This window comes from Corvus cornix, chromosome 2 (assembly GCF_000738735.6).
Source record: "Corvus cornix cornix isolate S_Up_H32 chromosome 2, ASM73873v5, whole genome shotgun sequence".
Taxonomy (NCBI): Eukaryota; Metazoa; Chordata; class Aves; order Passeriformes; family Corvidae; genus Corvus; species Corvus cornix.
In genome coordinates, this window is record NC_046333.1 from 19,331,738 (window position 1) to 19,356,227 (window position 24,490).

The 24,490-nt window shown below is 41.1% G+C and overlaps 1 protein-coding gene across 1 annotated transcript in view; it reads right to left on the reverse strand.

Moving 5' to 3' along the window:
* PLXDC2 (plexin domain containing 2) overlaps positions 1-23,879 on the reverse strand; it is a 262,129-nt gene extending 238,250 nt beyond the window's left edge. Inside the window, exon 1 of the mRNA XM_039549163.1 lies at positions 23,107-23,879. Within this exon, the coding sequence (XP_039405097.1) occupies positions 23,107-23,215 (109 nt within the window). The 5' untranslated portion in view covers positions 23,216-23,879. The remainder of the gene's footprint in view (positions 1-23,106) is intronic.
* Between the last annotated feature and the right edge of the window lie 611 nt (positions 23,880-24,490).

Below are 24,490 nucleotides of genomic sequence, written 5' to 3' on the forward strand. Positions count from 1 at the left end.
GTATGAAGAAGGCTTCCACAATGGATGCCAGACCACCACCTTGACGGCCCACTCCACCAACAGCCATGGCGGTCCATCCACAAGCTCCCTCACAAACGCTGACACCACAAAAGCCAAGGGGGGAAATTGTTCGTTTTAATTGTCGGGGGTGGGGCACATTGGCAAGTTCTGCCTCTGCTCTTCCCTGGGGAGTAAAGGCTCCAGGCACTGTAGCAGCCAGCAGTCCTCGAGCAAGGGAAAGATAAAAGTAGCAGATAAGCTTGCCACTGGATATAATGCAAGATCTATTGAAAGGGATCCATTGTGAGCAAGCGACAGTCGCAGGGTTACCACACCTTATAAAAGGGGGTTGAACAGGGGGAGTAACCCAACTAGGGACCAATAGGCGGATTAGGAGGGAGGGATGCTGGAGGGGAGGACCTACAGCTAGTCCCATGGTCTTGGTGGGTGGAGGGAGAAGGGTCACATGCCCCAATGGGGCGTTGAGGTTTAGGGGATTTCCAAAAGGGGAGGTATCTGAGGGGGCAGGGTCTTGGGGGATTGATGGGCACCATATAAGGGTAATTAGGGAGGGCTTGGGTGATAGGCATAGAACAATCCAGAACTCTAGGAGGGGTTTGGGCGATTGGCAGGGAAGGTGCCAGAACAAAGGGAGGGGATAACCATATTGGGAGCACTGGGGGAGCGGCTTGAATCTGGGGCAAACCAACTGGGAGTGGAAATGGGGGAGATAGGGATGAACCATTGCGGTACAAAGAACATAGAAAAATACAGTAAAACATTGCACCACCACACCAGAGTGAACTTATTGCTTGCTCAATCTTCACATTGGAGCAAGAGATATACATTCCAACATCACCAAAGAAAAATCTAAAAGTTTAAATTCCTATTTTTTCCAATTACTGATAAAAATCTCTTTGAAGAGTACATTAAACTAATGCCAGGCAAAATATTGCAGCACTTGCTCCTCACAAAGAGGTTTCCAGACATAGCAAAATTTGGCTGCTAAATTCATGTCCTTATTACTATAATGTTTTTTTCTGACATCTGCTGCCCTATAATCAAATCAGTGCTTGGATGCTAATAATTACATGGGATATGATACTGTACATCTAATCAGTGCTTCAGTGAACCAAAGAAAAAGACCAAGTCAGAAGCAAAAGAAAGAATTCAATAGCAAATGTACACAGAACAGAAATTTGGGTTCTCTCTCAGGTGTTCCCATTACATGATGTTTTTTGATGCATGGCAAAAAAATTGTATTTGTACTAATGAGGCACTACCAAAAATCAATTCCTAAATCACAATTGCATTTAAAACAACTGCTGCAACACATGCCTTTTGTGGGAGTCCTGAGGGCAGAGGAGCTCTTACAGTTTCTCTTCACATGATGCAGAAATGTGTGCAACGGGTATTGGTGAGTCAGGATGAAAATCTCTCTTAGCCATCTTTCTCTTTCTTGCTAAACTCTTTGGACATATGTCTTTATCTGTGTGTGGGGAAGCACAGGCAACATAAATGTTTCCCTGAATCCTGGAGCTCAAACAACACAGTTGTGATTTCACTCCACCTGTGATTCGAACCAGGCTGGGAGCTTCCTTGCTATAGAAATTTTGCAAATGTATTAAAAATTGTCACCACCCTTGAAGATAAGAGCCATAAAGAAGAAAACACTGTTCTAAAATCTGCTGGAGGCCAAGCACAGAAATTGATTTTTAGTTAGGTTTTTTACAGAGACAATACTTGAAAGAACTGGGATTGAAAGTGAATCTCCTGAAAATTGGTTTGGCCTCTATCCTAAAACTGTAGGATAAATTTCTATGTTGTAGTCTTCATTACTTGAAGTCTTTAAGCCAGATTTTTTGTAAGATACATGGATACTCAGGTTTTAACAACAGAACACCAAAGTTACAAACGCTCAGTGAACCCTGGGAATGGACACTCTTTTACTTAGCTGCCCACCAGAGAGCATTTGAGGTTAGTTTGATGATGACATACATATATTCCTAAATCTGTCTTCCAGGTTTTAAATTAGCCTGTACAGCCCTGTTTTCCCTTGGATACTCTAAAAAAAGACACTGAGACACTGGACCATGGAAGAGATGTTTAGTGCTCTTTGTCCCCAGTAAACAGATTTCATAAGACTGAAAAAAGCTCCAAGAAGACAAAAAACAAGAGAGCATACTCCCAGTATGTCCAGTTACAGCTACTTTGTTAGACTGACCAGCCAGTTTGTGTGATCTTTCTGAAGCAGCAATTTGGGCCACCAATTCCACCACTTTTTCAAGATTCTTTCTGCTACTGAACCTCGTTTTGAGTCTTTCTGCTTTCTTTTGCTTAATTACATTTCAGAAAAGGGAGGAATGGCACAGAATAAGGAGTTGGAATCTTCTCACTGTGTTTCCCAAGTCCAAATTGCAGAGCACTGCTCATTTGTCCTTTCAACGGAGGTTCTTGTTCTCCTGTCAGTGGGTGCTGGGAGACACAGATGTGATGTCCCATTCCCCCTGCCCCCCCCCCTTTTTTATTTTCTTTTTAATATCCTTAGATTTTTTTTTAATTACAATAAATTTCTGAATTAGCTTTAAACTGCTTTTGCTAGTTAAAAGACTAATCAATAATGATAACATTTTACTATTTGTTATCACACCAACTTTGTCATGACACAATGCATTAGTCCCATATCTGATATTACATCACCTTCAGGAGCCAACACAATCTAAACACGGTACTTGAGCACAACTTAATCACAGGATTAGGAAACAGGTTGTCTGATGTGTGTGACATACCTGTATTCCTTCAGGGGAATGCTTGAAGGACTGAAACACAGTGCTATGATGGTTAATTTTCAATCCTCCGCTACACGGGGCCACAGTGGTTTTAAAACCCAATGACCAGTCATCCTCTTGATATTCATTCTGCAAGGTTTGGACAAACTGCTAAGTAGTACAGCAGGGTTATGTGAGCACCTATCATAATATCATTATGGGAAAACCTTGAGTGAAATTTGTAGATAAACAACTGTGCCATATAGGCTGTGCAGAGGCCAGCAGGTTAAACACACAACTGTGACACTAAGAAACCGCTCTCTCTGGGAGATCTGGAGCAGAAACAGCAACGTTATGATATAACCCATGACCACAGACAGCACTGTTGGTGAAACTGCAAGCCAAGTCTCCTGGATAAAAGCCCACTGGGATGCTCTCCAGGCAGCAGAAGCTGTGGCACTTGTTTTAGAATCTAGCACACATGATTTAAGTGTCTTTTCAGATTACAGCAAAATAGAAATTGCAAGGCCAGAACATACAAAAAAAGTGGATTGCCTGTGAACATGTCTACTTCTCTTACATCTCCAATCACAGACTTTGGGCAACACCTTTCCCTTGCACTGCTCCTGGAGGTGTTAATCTATGGAAAATTGACTGAGCAGTGTTGAAGGACTTCTTCATTACCTCCTGAGATAACACTTTCCTCTGCAGTATTGCACTACAGGACCCAAAAGGAGCAGGTGAAGTTACGCAGCAGTAACACCAGACTTAGGACACCAGTACCATGCAGATGAGTATCCCCTATATAATATTCCATAAAATTTAGGTGAGCACTCATTAGAAATCTCTTCGATTTTGAAAGGGAACCACATTCAGAACCCCTCTGCTCTACTGGTTACTGATCTTTGTATTTGCATACATTTATTCATGGCCAGCATATATCTGTTTGTTCTTTACCTCAAATATCTCCTCTTCTCTGTTTTGTCTCCTGAAATATATTTACAGAAGGGTATTACAACTTCCTTCAGACTTTATTTTGTGAGACTAAAGAAATTTGTCCACCTCACAGGGAATGGTTTGTCTTTTTCATCCCAAATAGGCTTCCTCTGCACCTTTTGCAATTTGAATGAATTTTTATAGCAAATGAATGATCAGAACTTTATGAAATATTTTATGCTCAGTTATATCAGCGTACTCCTTTCTCACTGCTGAAAAAGCTGCTTTTCATGTGTTTTAGTAGCACAGCCACTTTTCCACATCTATCATACATTTTTATGGTCCAGTCTTTTCTCCATTAAGGAGGCAGATGATAAGGGTTTTTCTCCAGTTTAGAAGCAGAAATTTTGTCAATCAGTCACCAAATGGGAGAATTTTGACTACGTTATATTTCATGCCTTTTTCATACTTCACCATCTCCTAATTATTTTTTTACAGGAATTATTAGTCCTCCTCTGACACAAATTAAAAGGAATCATGAGTACAACAGCAGAATTTACTACCATACTCCCATTTTTATGACAATTTTATTGTGGAAATACTAAAGAAGACCAGTTCCCAAACCCAATTTATGAGAATCTCTGTTTGCTTGAAGAGAAGGTGCTTCTACTTTCTCTTTCACAGAGTCTTGCCATGTCCACTACAGTTCTTCTGTTAGTAACCATTTTCCCTATTTGAACTAACGATTTCTATGGGATATTGTAACAAATGCCTTTGGGAAGAAAAGTAAAAGAAGTTCTACCACAAACCTTTTTCATTAACAGTAAAGAAATAATCTTCCCTTTCTTAAGTCACCTAGATCTTAAAAAAAAAGGCAAAATCATTATGTCAGTATATAACTGAAATTTTAAAATAATTGTTTCAAAATGTCTAAAGCCTGAGTATAATTGTCTGCATCACTGTTTTTCTCATTTTGACAATGAGATACATGACAAAATGTCATGCATTACTAAATTAAAAAAACCAGATTTTTTTTTTTCCTAGAAAGAAACACTGAAAATCAAAGAGGGAAAAGGTGAAAGCTTCTACTTTTTTTTTCTTTTTCTGGAAGGAATATATTTTCATCATTCAGTCATCTTTAAAAAAAGCCCAAGAAACAACAAAAACATGTTTTTTACAAAACCATCTGCAAAACAAACAACCCACCCATTAAAATACAGATTGAGCCTGGACTGATATTCAGTTGAGAAAGTTTTTGATTTATATTATCATTATGGGGTGAAAACAGTAACTATTGCTCTGTTGTATTAGTTTCTAAGAGATCTTTGAGTATGTATGTTTGAAAAGGCTCCTCTTTCAACAACACTTTGTATAATTTGCTTCAACATCTGTTGGCCTGCTGAGTTCCTTCTTTATTCACATTGCACTAGACCTATAATTAAACCCTCTTTAAAAATGCATCACTTCAGGTGTCCTAATGAAGAATCTTGAGGAAGTTGGTAATAGTTTGCTAAGGGAGAGCAACAAAGCTCCTTCTCTTCTTACAACTATTTCTTGCAAGATTCACTCTCTTCAGCAGATGGAGGGCTGCAGTAAAAGACAGCAACTCAGGGCTGAAGAGGTCATAAAACTCTCAAGAGCAGGAAATTACATAGGCATATCTGCCAATGAGGTCTGTTTATGAAAAGTCATTAGGCATTCCCAATCTTTTCAGTTCCTGCTTCCCCAAATAGGAGAACAGTATTTTAAGAGTAGTAAACCCCAATCATCTTGTTCCAATTTAAGCTTATCCCTCTATTTTCTTTTATATGCTAAGCATATAACTCATGCCAAACACAAAAAGTATCCACCTGCTACAGAGAAACCAATTAGATGTATAAGCAAGTAGGGGATTTTCTCCCTTGAAACTTGATCCTGCAGCCCATGGAGAGTTTTGAAGCAGTAAATACCTACCACAGTATTGATACCACATGATTTGGCTTTTGTTTCAACACGAGTTTTAGCCCCCAGGTTTAGCAACCTTGGAAGGCCCCACATCATTATGCCACAGCCATCAGACTCAGGGAAAAGAAGTCACCTGCCTCCCAAGAGCTGTGTCACACACTGGGTGACCAGACCCATCTTCCTCCTGGGCTGGAGAGTTCTGTGAGCTTCACGTGCCTTCCTCCTCTTGGGACTCCAGGCTTCTCCATCAGGGACAGATATAAACCCTAACAAACAAATTACTACTGGAGCCACTAGGATTTTTGACAGAGTAAGGAAAGCAAATTTAGACTAACATCCATAGATATAGCTATGCACAACGATCATCAACATGTGAAGTTGCTTGCATAAGGACTAGCAAAAAAAAGTGATCGGAAGAACCCTGATGTCCCTATGTACCCACTTTATTTGAACGCACTATGAGGTACTATTAGAAACTGTATGAGTTACTAATAGAAGTGAAAAGCGGAAAAGTAAAAGTCAACATTGAGAAAAGATAATTACTAGATGCTCTTTGCAGTCTATTGATTTATGACTTTGATTAGTACTGAGTATTAAAAAGATGAAAAAAAAATACTGAAAACAGTAATTAAGATAGGATAAAGGAGGTTGTGTTCCTTAATACATGACATTCCATCAATAAACAAAAGCAAAACTTGGAGTGGAATATGCTCTGAGAATAGTGAAAGGAATGGTACCTCTGGGAAGCAAATGCACCAAATGTTCAAAGTAATATCCTTATTATGAAGAATATGAAAATCAATGTAGAAATAGGCAAATAAAGAATGAAAACAAAGAAAATTTACTGTATAACTGAGATGCAGTCTTATCTTTAAATATGACAATATTTACACATATGCATATATAGCTCAGTTGGTCAGAGCCTGGTGCTAATAATGCCAAGGCTGTGAATTCAATCCCTAAATGGGCCATTCACTTAAGAGCTGGACCTGATGTTCCCTGTGACCCCCTTGTAACTCAGAATATTCTGTGATTCTGCGATACAAGTACCTACAAACACCCCTTCTATCTTTTCATTTTTATAAGAAGTTATGTACTGAATGTCAAAATGTATTCATAAGTATTTTCAATGTGTAAATCCTCAATGTCTCATAGTTCCTTCCAAATATTTCTAACTTATTTTGCATCCTGCCTACACAGCTGTGACAATTTACATTTCTTTTAAAATTACTTAGCAGCAGAAAGGGGACCATAAGACCTGGCAACCTCTTGTACATGGAGCTCTGTGCTTCCCAGACCAGCAGCTTCCCCCCAGTCAGTGACAGCAGCAGAGCTGAGCTCTTCAGGAACCAATGGGAAATGTTCTTCAAGAAACACATATTCAAATGTCCTGTTGAGTACGGCAGACTGCTGATCAGAAACTAGTGGTCCCAAGACTGACTATTATCTCTTCTATTTTGATTTCAAAGACTAAATGGCTGAAATTCAATTTGCTCCCAAGTGAATGGCTTACTAAGCTGCAAAACTTCCACATTACTTGGCATTGTTTTGAAACAGAATAGAAAATAAATGCACACAAACAAAATGCAAAATATAAGCTTGTATACCACACATCTAGAAGCACTTAAGATTTTGGGCAGTTAGTTCCCACTGACGTCAGTGGTAAATGCCCAAGATTAAGCACTTAAGGAGCTATACAGTAAGAGTTGCAGAACTGCATGGCATAACTGTAACTTATATTCATCTATTCATTAAAGTCTCATATTTTCAGTTTTGTGGAGAGCGTTCCAAATGTATTGTGGTCATTGTAAAACCAGACATTCCAGGCTAAATGGAGCACGTGTTTCATGGAAGTTATTAAGCAAAGGATTAGAAAACTTTTAACATATTTTTTTTCCTAGAAATCTGCTCTAAACATTCGCACAATCATACATCTTTCAGAAATGAGACAATAATTAAATTCAATGGCTTGATTAGATTTCCAAACCAGATAATTGTTCTTTAGCAAAAAAACCCAAAACATCCAACTGATGTACCTAATTTATAGCAGACCTTAAAAAACAAATCATACAGGTCATTAATTTTGTATCACAAGAGGCCTTTATATTAGATTAAATGCTCAGATGCATTTATTGCACAAGAAAATTAACAGGTCACATTTGGCTGCCTTTTCTTGGTCATCATTTATTTGGGAACAACTCTACTTTTTCAAGGTAAACTGAGCTGATGAATGATTCTGTGATTCTATTTCTAAACTACACACTATACAATCTTTCCATCGAGGAAAGAATCTCAAAAGTTATTGTGCTGGACTCCACATCCTAAAGAATATGGGGTTTTTCTAACATCAGAGCCTAAACCTCTGCTGCTGTATGTCCCCAAGCCAAGCTCAGTTACAATATTTAGTCTTCTTTTTTTGCTGCCTGTGACTATGTAGTATAATTTAGGGAAGGATCAGGTATGTTTTATGTGTAGTCCAGAAGAAATATTAGGGAGTCACATAATTTTTCTTTTGCCCTTGCACTCTGAGGCAAAGGAGCTCATGCTCTTACTGAAAAGCATCTGAAGGCAGCATTTGAAAAAAGGTGTTAGCAATGTAACAATCCCTGGGCTATGGCATTTCTCCAGGTTTCTTCTCTTCTAAGATTTGTAGGACCTTCATCATCCCCTTCACAAAGATGCAAGAGATGCTGAATGTAAGCCTAGACCCTTCCAGGCCTCCACTTCTCTGCCAAACCTTTGCTCCAGGACAGTGGGGGTCTCTGCCTGTTCCTTTGGCCTCACATAAATTCCACTTCTACTTCTTGCTCACAGTATTGAAGGAAAAATTAAAAAGTTAAAAGAGGAGAAAAAGGAGAACAGAATTGCAGAAAAATGTTCAAAAATTTTAAATGGCAAGTAAATACAATCCATAATTAAATTAATAACTTCAGCCAGAGGTGGAGGGCTTTTATCTTTTTGTGAATTTCTTTTTGTGGATTTTTTTTGGGTGCTGTTTTTGTTGTTGTAGTTGATTTGTTTGGTTTTTTTTCCTATAAAGCATATGCTAGTAATCTTAGGGAAGCAAAACAGATTCCCTAATTTAAGACACTGCAGCTCTACTCAGCAGTAAGCTTGAATGCCATCTTGCAGCAACAGAGAGAGTAAAAAACCAGTCTTGGACTGCCAAATACTTAAATGGAAGTTCAAGAGCTGTTGGCAGGATGGCGAAGTTCTGACAGAAATCGTAAAGATGCTATTGGCTTGTGTTTTAGTGAGTAGTTCTTGTATATTCAATTACAAGTTTGTAGTTCCATCATGCCAAAGCATACGGTGTCTGCTTTGAAGGTTAAACATGAAAACACAAATTAAAACTGTGAGGTTCTTTTTCTTATAAACAGTTATTTCAAAATTCAAATCAATCCATTCTAAATCCACAAATGGTAAGTAAAATATGTTACAGCATAAATACCAAGAGAGATGGGAGGGAGAAAAAACACATAACATGATTTTAAATCATTAAATGTACATGGAACTTTTCATTGACTTTGTAGAATGATGGCCATCAGATGCCAGCTGGCTGGATGAATATAACAGCAGGAATAGCTATATTTCAATGAACTTCCTACTAATACTTTGGCAGGTGGGTGTCAAAATCCCAAAGTAAGTAAGAGCAGAAATGCCTTGTTACTGATAAAAAGAGCAACTTGAGGGAGATAGGCATCTCTGATCAGAAACATATTTTAGTATTCCTGGGAATGTTGGAGACTGGAGCAATTTGCCTTGGCAAACGAAGTGATCTACCATGTCAGTTAACAAGTTAAGGAAATACAGCCCACAACTGCAGAGGGATGTGCAAGGAGAGCAGAACACATTTTAAATTCAGCATCCCATGTTTAATGAAGCCATTATTTTGGGTTATGACTTAGTGTTTTCTGCTGGGATTTACTGCCTCAAGGATGGTCAGAGGCTACTCTGTCAAGCTACAAGCGAAACCGCTATTGCCACAGTACAGCTGGAAAGATACAGGAAATTACCATAGGCCCAAGCAAACTTAGCCTGTACTTATCTTTATCATTATTATTCAAATTTTTCCTCTTTTCCCCTCAGAAAACATGTTTATAGAACATGGAAACAACTGGACCTTTGAAGAAATGCTACAGCTAGAAGGGTCCCACTCTGCCTTCCTGGCCTGTCCTCCCCCCATCTTGTGAAGCCTGGCTAAAACAGGTGTTCAGTGATGAAAAAGGAAGCTCCTGAATGCCTAGAAGCATAGCCCAGCAGACCCAGACAAAAAGTCTTTTCATTCCTCATTTATTTTTTTACAAGGCAGCTATTGATAATAGCAGTCACCTGGCAGGGAGATGAAGGTTGGGAAGCTTTCTTTCCCAGTTTACCTGTCCTATATAATTTAGAGGTTTCTAACATTCCTTAAACTGTGCAACAGACACTTCCTTCCTCCTTTCTGTGATTTTCAGGAGAACAGAATCAGAGAACGTAACTTTTTTTCTTATTTTTTAATTACTTTTTAATACTGAAAAAGAAACCAAATTAGAATAGTGAATGCAGCATTTTTCCCCTAAAAGGACACAGCTTCCCTATAGAGCTTCTGAATATATCTTTCCCTATCTTCACTCTCTGGCTCCCTACAGATTTAAATTACAGAGGCAGAATATTTGTCCTCAAAGTAACCTATTTTTTTAATTCACATGGATATTTTGATCTTTTTTTCTCTAGACTTCCAGCCTGAATAGGCCCACAGAATTAATACGGCTGCTAAAATGTATACAGCGAACTGAATCAGGCCTTTCATTCCTGCCCAGCAAATATTCTCATAGCTCTCACAGTCAACTCATGGACTCTTCTCTGCTTGCTCCTCCTTCTCCCATTTCAAGTGTCTCAAGCATTCTGAAACCAAAAGCACTGCCCTTACCCTCAGAATTAAGAAAATAAATTATCATATATTATAAATAAATAATACAAATAAAAACATCAGCAGAGAAACAGGCATCCAGAACCTTTCAGCCTCCAAATCCCAAATGCCTTTAAAGAGCATAATGAACAACTTTGAGGTATGGAGTAGGTTTTCAGCACCAAGGTAAAAATCCCTGCCATTCATTCATTCTCTTCCTGAGAGCACACAAGCCATGCTCGCTGCCCGTGGGAAAGTGGCATCAAGCGGTTCTGTGACCAAAGATCCCACACTGCAATACATCACACGTACTGAGCGCTGCTGAGCACACTACAGAATTAGAGGCAAGGCTTTGTGGGCTAAAGGCTCATCTCAAATTGGCTCAAGCTGCTCTTTTAGGAGTAAACTGTGGCTGTGTTGAAGCATGTGAGGGTAGAATACAATCTCTTTCTTTTTTCCTAAATTAAATTCTACATATAAAAGGCCCTATAAACATTTTAGCAACACCTACCAGCATGTTCTAGCACAAGCCATTTTGGTGAAGGCTTTACATATGCACTTCTCTTCAAGCACAAGCTTCAGTCACATTTTCAAGTGCTGTGCCAAATTGAGGCTTGCAGGGGTAGCAACTATTTTTCTTTTTATATGGAATTTAAATCTTTTAAATCTCTTCTCTCTTTGTCTTCTCCTTCTTTATGGCAAACCTCAAAATGCATTTGAATTCTACTTAAAAATCAAAAATTTCCCTAGATCGCCAAACAATAGATTATTAGAAAAAGAGAGACAACTGGCTGGCTCTACAACTGTACCAGCATCCATCTCAGACACTCAGGTAATTAGAGAGATGAAATTAAAACTACGGTGGATTTATGATGATCAATAAAACAAAATTATGACAGCAGAAAATACAATCAAACACTCGACAATCTCCCTGGCCACAGAGATTTTAAGTTTCACTAGGAATGCTGGCTTGGTATGCACCCCCACTAAGCTGTGCCATAAACCAGCAGAATAAGGATAAAATAATGAAATTCAAATACACGCATGGGAGGGTCAAAGCTAAAGCTAAAAGAATGTGTTTTATTTTACAACCTGCTCTAACTACAGCAAACTTCTACAGATAAAGCTGGATAAAACTTTCTATCTGGAAGACCTCACCTTCAGTTTACTATCTATACATTCCTAGGGATAAAAATGTAATTCATTAAAATCTTAGGGTCATCCTTTGAAGCTAACAGCAATGTTTTTGTGTAAAGAGCAGAACAATAAACCATAAATTTGCATTCAAGAAGCAGCATGTAATAAGTGTTTACACTTAAATTTGATGCGAGCCATGTGTGCTTATTGCTTCGCAAGCTCAGGCCACATTTCAGTCCCTTGGAGACAGATCATAAAATCTAAGTGAATATTTAGTTCATGCATCTCCTAAATGTGTCTTGCACATCATACCAAAAAAAAAGAAAAAAAAGAAGAAAAAAATCCCAATGCCCAGGTCTTAAAGAAGAATACGATATGCATATGCATTAGAAGAGAGATTATTCACTGCTGTTATCCACTACAACTATACAGGGAGGTGGCAGTCAGTCTTTTCTGCCTGCAGAAAGATCCTTTTCTCCTCAAATAATGTCAGGATCTGCAACAAGGCTGCAAAAATCATTGCCTCTGTTGCAAATGTCTGGGGACTTCTGGGTCAGCTACATTCCAAAGTCCAAGATCAGAGAAAAATCTTAAACATCTACATCTTTTTCAGTCCACTCATCTGTAAGACACCATTTGTACAGATTGATACTGTTAAGCAAGCGTTTAAGCACAGTTCTAAATAAGGGAAGTTTTCCATAACTGGAGCCTAGGTATGCAACCCCAAATACTCCAAAGCATGAAGTCTGTTTGAGGTTTGGTTTTTCTATTTTTTTGGTGGATTGCTCCTCCTCTCCCCTGCCTTTTGGTTTTATTGTTCTTATTGCTTTCTTCTCTTGTTTTGTTGGTTTTTTGGGTTTGTGTTGGTTTTTTTTTTCCCCACTGATGGCTCTATTAGATTTATTATCTAAACAATAATTTAAATTTCTTTTTGAATTAGGCAGGAGGAGGGAAACTCATATACTTTGCAAGATAAGAGTAACAGCTTTTTAAAATACAGCTTTTTAAACTTATCACTATTTCTGCAGAACAAACAAAACCCACCATCAGTGATAAAACAGCAGATGCTGAAAAGCACCAGTCTGCTGATCTATCAGTTCTGTTTTCAGCAAGATACTTACTCTACAGGAAACTTCAGCATGATTTATAGCAACAGAGGCACAGTATTATACATGGACAATGTATAAATGCATGTGTTATAGACCATTCATCAATAATCTTTTCCCTTAAAAGGTCATGAAGATACAGTCCCAGTAAAGCCTGCTATCATATTTTTCAAGCAAAATAATAATCTACATCTTGCAATGATTGTTTTCTTAGGACGATAAACTTTTTGAGCAATCAAAGCATTCTGGTCAGCAGGGCTTCAAACTGAGTTGGCATTCTTTCTTCTGACTAGCAATTTCTGAATCTGGATTGTTATTTTTAAAGTTTAATTACAGGAAAAATAATTTTACACTTTGTGGAACACCATCGTTCTCTTCTCTCCAAGAACTCAATGACAAAACCAAAAAGAATTGGACAGAGTCTTTTCAAGTTGTCAAAGTGCCAACAGGCAGAAATCTGACCCACTATTTGTCTCTTTGTCTATCCTTCAGACATGCTTGTGTTTAGCAAAAAAATTTATCACACTAGACTATAAAATGTTGCAGTTTGGGATAAGTTATATAAACAGCTGAGAAACAAATCCCTCTCCTGATGCAAGCCTGAGTGTGGAAAGGAGTATCAGAGATGGCAAAATCAACAGTAGTCCAAAACCAAGCCTTGTGGTCTCTGAACTAATCAGAGCCCTCAGTCAACTTTAATCTGGATTTTTTTCCAGAAAGACAGGTTACTTGATCAGAGGTCTGACTGGGATTTAAAATCTGAGATTAGGGAATTGAAGGATAAGAATGCAGAGAGAATTACACCCCTGAATTTGAAGAAGCAAGGGGAAATTCGAAAGATCTGCTACTGCAGAAAAATTCAACTCATACTTTGATACACAAATGAGGACTCTATAATTTTGGCAAGGTTGTCACTTTTTAAAACCACCTTCTTATTAGTAAAACTAGGATATTACCATACTTCTACAAGGTCTTCCAACTATAAGAATACTATGACTATAAAGCACATATCTATGATGATAATGGGAACAATCAAGCAAGCTGTAAGATAAGTGTGGTATGAAAACAGCAGTGGAGAAGTAGAGCATGCTTGCTGACAAGTGACAGGAGTCAAAAGTCTGGGGTTCAACATCAGAGCACCTAAACAAAGTTAGGAACACAAGTTAGATCCAAGTTTGCAGTACAACACAACATGAAATGGCAGAACTTCCAATCCTCAGGCATCTCAACTAAGGTGGTGCATAATCCCACCTCCTAAACACTAGGCTGCTTTCCAGGAGGTGTGTGGGGTCAGCTCAAGAAGCTGACAGAAGATAGTAGTAGGTCCTTTTTTCCATTCAAATGAACAAGTTTTCTATAAGAAGAGTAATTTTGCAGGTCATTTATGCTATTCTAGAAAATGGCTCTGAATTGAATCAAAACCAGTATTACCAACTCTGAAATTACTGTCCATGTAATTGTGCATGAAACAAAAAAACAGGAGCTGAAAAAGCCAAGTATATTAGGTCAAAAAATAAATGGAAAAGCAAAGGCTAAGGAAAACCAGATAAAGACCAACAAACCTTCAAACAAAGCATACTAGAATTAAATATTTTTTTTTGCTACTGTAGAAACTCAAATTCAATGCTCTCGTTATGTTCTGTGGCACATTCTACTTGGGTCTTCTGCAATTTTACCACATGCCCAAAGGTTGTTAAAGTGAAGCACATTACTGATGGTCTGTGGTGCATGGGGACATATGGAACAGACTTCCATGACACAACTGCTTCTCATCTCAAGGAAATACTTGCTGACCTAAATAATCCCTTCTTAGCTATGCTGTCCTAGGTAAGAAATTGTTAGGACAACTTACTACTGTTATTATGTCATTTGTGCACTGGAAAGATAGAAATGTCTCCAACAGCTTATAGGAAAGGTTTGGGAAGGATAAATTCATTAACATTAGCAAAACTGAAAGCAATTTTGTTATTGCTTAGCATGATATTTAATAGGGGAAAGAACCCTTCGGGTTTCTGTGGCTGAATGTAAACATGAAAAGCTGCGTACTTCCACAGTCTACAACTGTACATTTCAATTATTAAGTCTTGCAGAATTTGCATAATAAACTAAAAAGCATTGCATTACACATTCTTAAAAACATTGCATTATACATTCTTAATTAATAAAAACTTTTTTTAAAAGAAAATTAATAACAGACGTAAGAAAAAGTAAATGGAAACCAGAACTGATGATAATCTATAGTGGTGATTCATGCTAACCATTTTATTTGAGACTACAACTTAGATCAGTGTATATATAAGTTTATATAGGAACCAGTAATAAATGGTGTTGATACTGAGGTCAGGTTTCTGTAATACACCAAAAGCTAAACTTCCAGTCCATAAATACACTCACTGCAAGTAATATAAATCTATTATCTTTTCAGCAGCTGCAATCTGGAAAAGGTGCTCTCTTTTAATTTTGTTGTGTCATGTATATCTCATTAACCAAGAAGCAACCTGAATGAGAAATATGCTATAAAGTTAAAAAACCAAGACCCCAAAACCCTAGCTGGATGATCAAGATGACTCTTCCTTTCAGCCATTCTTCCCTTTCCTGTCATCAAATAAAAGTAAGTTTTTTTACAAGATAAAATGGCTTGCTCTTACAGGACTTATATAGCCAAATTCTCAACAGCAGTAAGTCTCAATTAGAGATGACTAGAAAGTTAATTTCCCATCCTCATCAAAATTTTGATCTTATTCGGATTAAAAGCGAATAGACAATGCTAGCTGTAAGATATTAAATGAAAAAATATGTAAATACACAAACACATAAACTTCAAATCAAAGTGCTTTTTAATTGTGTTTATATATAATACAAAAATTATAAGCTAAAAGACCAAATGCAAAATTTGAAATGAGATATTTTATCATCAGCAAAACAAGAATCTCAAAACTACTTGTTTTGGCACTTGCCAGTGAAATACTTGACAAGAACATGTCAAATTTGACATAATTTTCCAATTTCAACTAGTTTTTTCTTTAAACATTTTTGACTAAAACTATATAACACCTGGTAGCATTGAACAGAATTCAGCTTTTCCAGAGTTTTTATGTTGTTCTAAGAGGATTTATAATGCTCAGGGGTTTCAAAATACTACATTCATCCTCCTTATAATTTTATTTTCACCCCCTCTACCTCTTCTGAAATGTAGTCTTTTCTGTTTCTCTCTCTCTTTTTTAAATCTCACTTGACTAACAAGAGCAGGTCTGATCCATCTGACCTAGAGCATGGCCACATCAGCTACTGAAACAGTGCAAGTGAGGAGGAAGCAATCTCTGAAACAAGCAGGAAGGGCAAGGAGGAGATGCAGGATGGGGCAGAAGAGGATGGACCTGGGAACTCTAAAACCTGTTCTGCCACAAAGAAGTTCCTTACAGAGGGCCTTGGGTGTGCATCCCAGAGGCTGAGGTTGAATTGCAAATGCACACTGTTTTGCTTGCAAATTCAAATGGAGTCCTATTAACCCACACAGGAAAGCAGAAACATGCAGCTGGAGAATATCATGGAGCAATTGTCACAAAAAAGATTTATACTGGCTCCCAGTTCTCTATGGAGGCCAAAATTGCATTTTCCAATGGATTTTTAGTTCAGCTGCTGACTCATAAAAGAAGAATCTGCATAGTGATGAACACACTATAACACTTCACCCTTCAGAAAATGCTGAATTTACAATGGATGATACACCCCTTTTACAATCAGCCTAGTAGCAACTCTTGTGAGAAGAAAAGATGCAATTATTCTGCAGAGATGCAGTTTGCAAATTATGACTAAAGGGAAAAAAAAAAAGGTAATGCATGAATAGAAGAAAAAATTAAATACAACTATACAACACAAAGTGCTTATTACTGGGTAACCACTGCATCCTATTCTGCTACTAAATCCAGCTGAAACTTCCAAGGGAATGTGCCCTATGACAGCAGTTAAGGAAAGCTGCAGTAAACACTGTAAATGGCGCTGCATCCCTGAAACATAAGCAGCCCTTTGGCACAGTTCAATTACATCTGTAAAGCAAAGGAGGTTCTAGCATCAACTGTGACACAACATATATTTGAAACACTGCCAGAGAAAGGTTAAATGGAAAGGTTTATATATTCCCTTTGTGGAACTCTTCCTATTCAAGTCAAGGATTGTTAACTGAACAAAATGGCATGAGGTAAGTGATTCTGCCTAAAGACCAAAAAAGTCACTACGAGAATTAAAAAAAAATTATCTGCTTATAATGGAACCTAGACAGTGTTCATATTAAAAGGTAAAAGTTCTAAACAAGTAAGAACAAAATCTGATTTTAAAAGGTTTTTTACATTACATAGGACCACTAACTAAACCAGCATTTTAAATGTCCTTATCTTGTCTACAGCCACAGAAAGTGTATGTTGAAATCACATTAAAGCCACATATATCACTGGAAATGAGAGACAGAGGCCCCGAGCTAAGAGAGCGCTGGAATTCATGCTTGTATTTTATCTAGCTGCAGAGTTCAAGGTGAACCCCTGTGTACTTAAAGCTATCTACACTGAATGATTCCAGATAGCTGGGTGAGACCTAGAAAGGTCACATCATCCAGCCACTTGCTCCAAGGCAGGAACAGCTGCCTTTTTTGACAGAATGACATTCTGGACATATGTTTATCTAATATGTTTCAATGATGAAGACTGCTCATAGATAATTTGCTCCTCTAGCCTTATAATATAGGAATCTACCTTACTGCAATTTCAGTCATTAGTTGCTGCTGAAGACAAGTTATTCCCTCCTCTGTGGAATACTTTTACACACTTTGAGCATGTTACCATGTCATCTCTTAGTTTTATTCTCTATAGCAGTGTTCTTTCCTTTTTTCTCCACATGACAGTCCTCAATTAGTCCATATATTTCTGAAAGTGCAGTGCTTGAAACTGAAGAGAATATGCCTCTTGGGATCTTACCATGGCTGAGTAGAGCATATGCATGACTCTTGTGATGTCTTGTACCTATCTTTATATCAATCCTTACATTTCTCTTGATGCACCACCCCATCAAGATGCTACTTTTGAAATTGTGTGTTCAATTCGAGCACCATGCCTGACCCTGGACCTGGCCTCAGAACCTGCTCCATTTGCCTGTTTCAGAAGATTGGGTCAAATCCAACTCAGAAACAAAACACACTGCCCTTTGGTTGAGGGAGATGAACAGGTTACACAAGCCCTTTCAAACCCAGATGCTTAGCACAACTGATTGCTCAATGTTGACAGCAAGGAGTTCTAACCAAAGTTAAGTTTATTGGTTGGACGAAAAACAAGAAAAGAGGAGAAAGAGGAGGAAGTGTTCCATGATGAGACACACCACCCAGCACTCACAGACGTTACTTCAGGGCAATGTTTTATGCTCATTTGTGAGAAGCCGCAAACAAAAACAATCCCCATGTGCACTTAGCATGGCCTTTCTGCATACTTCTCCATAGAAAGCAAACTCATAGGTTCTTCTAGTTCCTGCTGTGATTATGCAATTCTCCAATTCAGTAAATACACTATCTGCCAATTGCACCGCATTAACACTCCCAGCTCAGCCCTCATCAAACCTAGAAGTTGGATATAATTCCACACTGCTGGCAAGCCTGCAGCATTTCCTTGTACTGGATTGTAAATGCTCCCATCAAATTACCTTTGTTCCCCCTGTAGAGAGTCCTCAGGAGAGATTACCTTAACCAGTGCTGCCTTAAATTCCTTTGGTATGCATTTTTCTTAGGAAGCATGAACCACACTGGGTATGCAAAATATCAGTGACCCCAGCTGTGTTCTCAGACTAAGAGACTGCAGCCTTGGTAAGTTTTGAAACTGGAGCTGCTACAGAGATTTCTTTTTTCCAGGGCTTTTAAGGTTACAAGCAGCGGAACTGCACAGTACTTCACACAGTCCAATGAAACCACAGTGACTTTTATAAAAAGCAGGGTCAAATTATGCTTTTATTTTTATTCCTTTTAATATTAAATTTTTATCTCCTTTGTGGGGAAAAACCAGTAGGAGTCAACAGAGCACATTTCTTGTGTGATAGCTGTATTTGGCACACTTCAAAGCAAAGCAGCTTTCTGGGCATCACTGCATAGTGGTCCTGCAGGAAACACAAGTTTCAGGTCCAAACCTCCATCTCCTGAGGCCTGTGCAGGTGTAGGGACCTGCAGCACTGCTCCACCAAAATGTGCCACAAAGTCCTTAATGAAAAATACTAAGGTCTGTGACTGTTTCCGTCAGGAAGTCTCTCATCACCTGACATGCATTTCTTTATCTACCTCCTTCTTGATCTGAGGAGTCTCTTCCTTGAAAGGAAACAGCCCTCCTGACCTGCATTTTTTTAGAGGAATCTGGTATTCAGTAAGGCAGTAAATGTCACAAGATTTTGCTCTAAATGGCCTGTATCCATTGCTAATAAGTTGTTGACCAAAAAAATCCTTTTCAAATTATAAGGACCTTCTCCTCATTGACTACATTTGTTTACAGTGTAGAGAGATCCCCTGTTATTTATCATCAACTCCAAGTTACATGTCAGACAAAACCAATATCTGAGTCAAGTATTGGCTGGAGTTTAGATGCCTGCATGAGGATATAAACTCTGAACAGGTATATTCAGAGCCAACAGGCATATTCAGGCCAAAAACATTTTTTCCCAAGGGATTTTTAAACTTTCAGTGAACTATGAGTATTGATCTTACTCTAAATCTGTGGAAATGAGTTTCTGTAAAACTGAATTTAAGACCTAAGTCAACTTCATTATAGTCTTAATCTACCCATTATTTACTAGCAGTATTTCAAACCACTCTTTCAGAGGAAATGACAAAGGCAAAAAGCACAAAAAAAAGAGGAAGAAGCAGTATGAAAGTTGAAAAAAGATGACTGCTTTAGAGGGAAATCTTAGTAAAATATATATGATATACAAATAAGATTTGCTCTCAAATGTCACTAGGATTCTCTAAACCAATAGTCCCTGTTTACATATCAAGTACAGAAAAAATCCCACTTAAATGCAAACAGAGAAAATATACCTGATATACATGTTGTCTAATCTTGTATTTCTCTTGATACTTCTAAGATAGAAGCCAAAGGTCCTAATGTAGAATGATGAAAGTTTGGTCTCAGTTGTGGATTTTTTTTTTAAACAGAGTAAAGCTCAGGCAATATACAAAATGTTACTATTTCAGCAGTAGATAAATGCTAGATAAACACTCCTTAATAGCAGTTTATCCTATAAAAATAATTTTACCCCCCCCCCCCCCCCTTCTGAATGCTGGTGTCTGGAGACAGCAGCAGTCCAATGAATATAAATTATATCAGGATTCTGGAGCATACTTTAACAGAATAAAAATTACAGTAACAGCCTCCTACTTCTGACTGATGACATTTTCAAAAGAACGTAACACTTTCAAGACTTTGTGGCAACACTTCAACAGTGAGCCCTCACTTATACAACTGGAAGCCTTAATTGTTTTGTGAGCTTTCTAGAGATCGTCTGTTTCACTTCACTAAATTCATGTCATACGCAGTTTGGTTACTGTAAAACACACACGCACGCAAACCTCATGTTTAACAACCTCCATCCTGGATTTATAGCATTTTTGTCAGCAAAAGGGAAGTTCTGCGCGGGCCCAGGGGCGGATGGATGGATGGATGGATGGATGGATGGATCCTGGAAGGGAGGCTGGCGGTGCGCGGCTGCCGCTGCGCCCTCTGGCGGGGACAGCCCCGCTCCGGCCAGTGTAGCCTCCTACCCTGGCAAAAAAGTCTCGGGGTTTAGAAACCCCCAGGGGCAGCCAGGTAAGTGGAGGCATGCCTAGAAAATTATTTCACTTGAATTGGTCCGACTTGATTTCCCCCAGTAAGATAATTCTAAGAAGCTGGCAAAAACCGCTTTTGCATTTTTTCCATCTCTGTTGAAATCAGAGCATATCCCTTTGGTAGCATCCTCAGAAATCCTCCCGGGCTCCAGCTCTGCCAGGGCTTACTATATGTTTCCATTTCTTGAAACTGTTATTCCACTCATTTTCAATAAGTTGTTTTGTTACTGAGTACTTGAAGAAAATGTCAAAACAGCCTCCCCGTAAGAATTTGAAGCCACCTCAAACATTTATACTTTCATTCTTTAAAGGTTTTATCTGAGCTGATCCAAAGGGACACAGTAGGTGCTAAATAAAGTAAAACTTTGAAACGTCACTTTATTTTGACTCACAAACCTGAAGCTGAATTTCTGGCTTAACATATTTATCCTTTTCTCACTGATTAGACAGTCTATCATTGCGCTTTTTTTTTTTTTTTTGGTCAAACACCAGCAGTATTACAAACAAACCAAAAAAAATAAAAAAAAGAAAACAGAACTCTGATTTTAAAGTGTCATTTAATTATTACTGTCATAATATAGATTTTTTAATCAAGAACTACGGAAAAGATGCCAAAGTTATAAACATCTAGATGTCAAAACTGACTTCAGATTGCCCATCTTGCTACTTGAAGAAAACAGTTACTTGCTATATTCTCTTCAGAATGTATTAAATATCAAAATAATATTTGCCTGATTATAAACTCCTTCATACTTCATATCACATTCAGGAAGACACAAGACATTATTAAATTATTTACAAATAAGAAATCCACTGGTAAACTTTCTATTTAGCACCTTGTGGTACAGACATTGTTGACTACTACAACTTAATAGCCTAAATCAGTGATGTGTGGTGTTTATTTGGCCATTGATAAATTATATTTCATTTAGTCAGCACTAATACCTTACTGCTGGATATAGTGGCTGGAAGATAATAAACTTTGTGAGTTCAGTCTACTACCACACAAGATAGCAATTCTCTTTTTCTAATATCACCACCACACTTTTTTTCCTTTATAACTAACGTGAACAAATACCAATATTTGTTGCCTACAGCAACATGGAGTTTGCAGGTTGCATGAAAAAGACATGAAAAGTCTCCTCCTGGTTTTTCCCTTTGGCCCCAAGTGACATGTGAGCCCTGGCAACCTGCTGAGCTACCCCGTCGTTCAGCAATTCCAAAACTCAGTGGTAGGCCCCTGCCTGGGAAACTCCCTCTCTGTCTAGCGCATAATCTCACTGGACATTTAAAAAAACTACCCAGTCTCTCTTGTTCAGGTCAGTTACACGGTGACCACAAAACTTTCCACGTTTTTATCAAACCTTCAAGAAAAGGAAGAAGGGGCAGTTCTGTCGCACCAGGGAAGCCAGTAGGCGTGTTCCATCTGATAATAATCTAGCTTGTATTTCGAATACACAGGCACAGCTTTTGAAAATACCTGTAAGCCAGAAGCTGCCGCAGAAAGGTCCCCTGACACACAAACCCCACGACTTCTCTCACTATCTGCAAATGTGCCAAGATTTCCTTTAGCAGCTTTCCCCTCCACAGCACAGGAATGCAGGATACAGAAGGCTTTAGTGATCAAAAGGGAACCCCACGCTGTGGGTTACAGTAGCCCAAGAGAAAGCACTACAGGTGCTGAGTGTCACGCATTAACAGGTGTCTCCGAGAAAGACTGACAAGAGGACCCTGATACTCCACAAGAAAACTTAGTCAACAGAGCCTCTCGCTTCTAACGAACAGGTCCCACAGTCCCTGGGGCTTCTTCCTTTTCTTTCTCCTTCTCTCAACGCCCAGTTTCCAGGGAAGGCTGCAAGCTACTGACTTCCGCGGGGGAGCAGAGTGCCCGCTAGCTCTCCCAGGCAGGATCTGCAGGGAAACTTTGCCATCCCTCCACGGCTCGCTGCTGAGAGAGCAGGGGGGCCCCGGCGCGGGAGGGCGGGCGGGGGAGGCTGCCGGGGCGCCTGGCCCGGGAACTCCGGGTGCGCCGTCCCTCCCTTCCCGGCGCTCGAGCGGAGCCCCTCGCGTCTCGTACATGGCTGGGAAGGAGGCTCCGGGGACCCCGCGAAGGGGCTGGGGAAAGGAACAGCACCGGCTGCCGGTGGTCGCGGGGCAGATTCATTAAAGGAGGAAAGTCCCGAATTCCCAATAAAATAAGAAATGAAGTCATAGAGAGCTCTTTCCGGAGAAGCCAGGGTAGGGAAGGATGGGAAGCCGGGACCCCGGGCCTCTCTCGGGAGGAGGGGGAGCCAGCCCCGAACGGCGCTTGCCCTCTCCGGGTACGCGGCCCGGGGAGCGGCCGGCGGAGCCCACACCGCGGGGGCTGCGAAGGCGGTCCGGCCCCCGACCCCGGCCCGACCCCGCCCCGGCCGCGCTGCCCCGGGCTCCGCGGAGAACCCGGGCCGGCCCCGCCCGGCAGGTACCGGCCTCGCTTACCGCGGCTCTGCCTCGGCGTCTCCCCGCCGGCGAGCTGGCAGCGCTCGCTCAGGCACTGGAAAAGTAATAGAAATCCAGCGGCTAGTTTGCTCCTCCGCAGCCTCGCCATAGCACGGAGCCTGCCGAGACAACTCTCCGGGTGCGGGGTGCGCGCCGCTCCTCGTCGGTGGTGGGGAAGTCCGGGGGGGGGCGGAGAGCAGCCCTAGCAGGCGCAGAGCCGCCCTGTCCTCGGAGCAGCGCTCATACAGTGGGGCGGCAGGGACGAGCCGCTGGGGCTGAAGGCGCTGGACCGCGTCTGGGGGGCGCTGGAAGGAGGGGGGAGCTCCGTGCCCCTAACTCGCGCGGCCGCGCCGCTCTCAGTCCAGCGGCATCACCGCTAGGGAAAACAAGCCCAGCCTCGCTGCGAAGTGCCAAACTCTTCCCTCCTCGCAGCCTGCTGATAGATTTTAGGAGAGCCACTGAGATCCTCCCTTCCTGGCTTGCCCCCACCCAGCTCCCTTCCCCCGCAGGGTGAGGCAGGGTGCCTGAGGGACGGAGCCTCTCCTCGGCGTACCGCTACCGACTAAACCCCTCCGGGGAAAACGAGCGGGGAAACGTTCCAGCCGGAGCCAGCGGACCGGCCCCGAGTCCGGGGGATGCAGGACCCGGAGGGCGGGCGGATGCGCCGCGGGAGAGGATGCGCGGGCGGCGGGGAGGCAGGCAGGGACGGACGAACAAGTTCTCTTTCTCTCTCGGGGCGGTTTCCGCGGCCGGCGGCGCTGGTGCGGGGCCGACGGCAGCCGCGTGGGGCGGGCGCTGCCCCGGCCCGCAGCGCGGCCGCGCTGCCGCCGCCGCCCGCCGCGCAAGTGCGGGCGGGGGGCTCGCCTGAGGCCGGGTCCCGGCCGCCACCTCGCTCTGCCCCCCGCCCCCTCCGCAGAGCGCGGTGGGGCGCAGGCGCCGGGGCTGCACCGTGTCTGCCGCCGCTGCCGGCGGTGCCGCGCTCCGCACGGCGGTCCCGGGAGGCGCTGCCCGTCCGGGCACCTGGCCCCGGCGCGGCTCCCGAGCGGGGCGGGTCCTGCCCCGAGCGCCGGCAGCCTCCGCTGCACGGCGAGTGCGGGGGGAGGACGGCGGGCGGCACGGAGACCCCCGGGCCCGCTCCGAGCCCCGCCGCTCCGCGGGACGGGGAGAGCCCGGCCCAACGCCGCCTGCTTGTTCAAAAGTTGCTGTGTAAACATGCGTCAGTTTCGCAGATGACAACTGTAATAACGCCCAAACCCCCTAAATCCCGCTCCCTGCTCCCCCTTTCCCTCCAGAATTTCCCTGTGCTTTCGGGTAAAGCAGCCTCCCTACACACACACACACACACACACACACACAGGAACACACACACACCCCTCCACGCTTT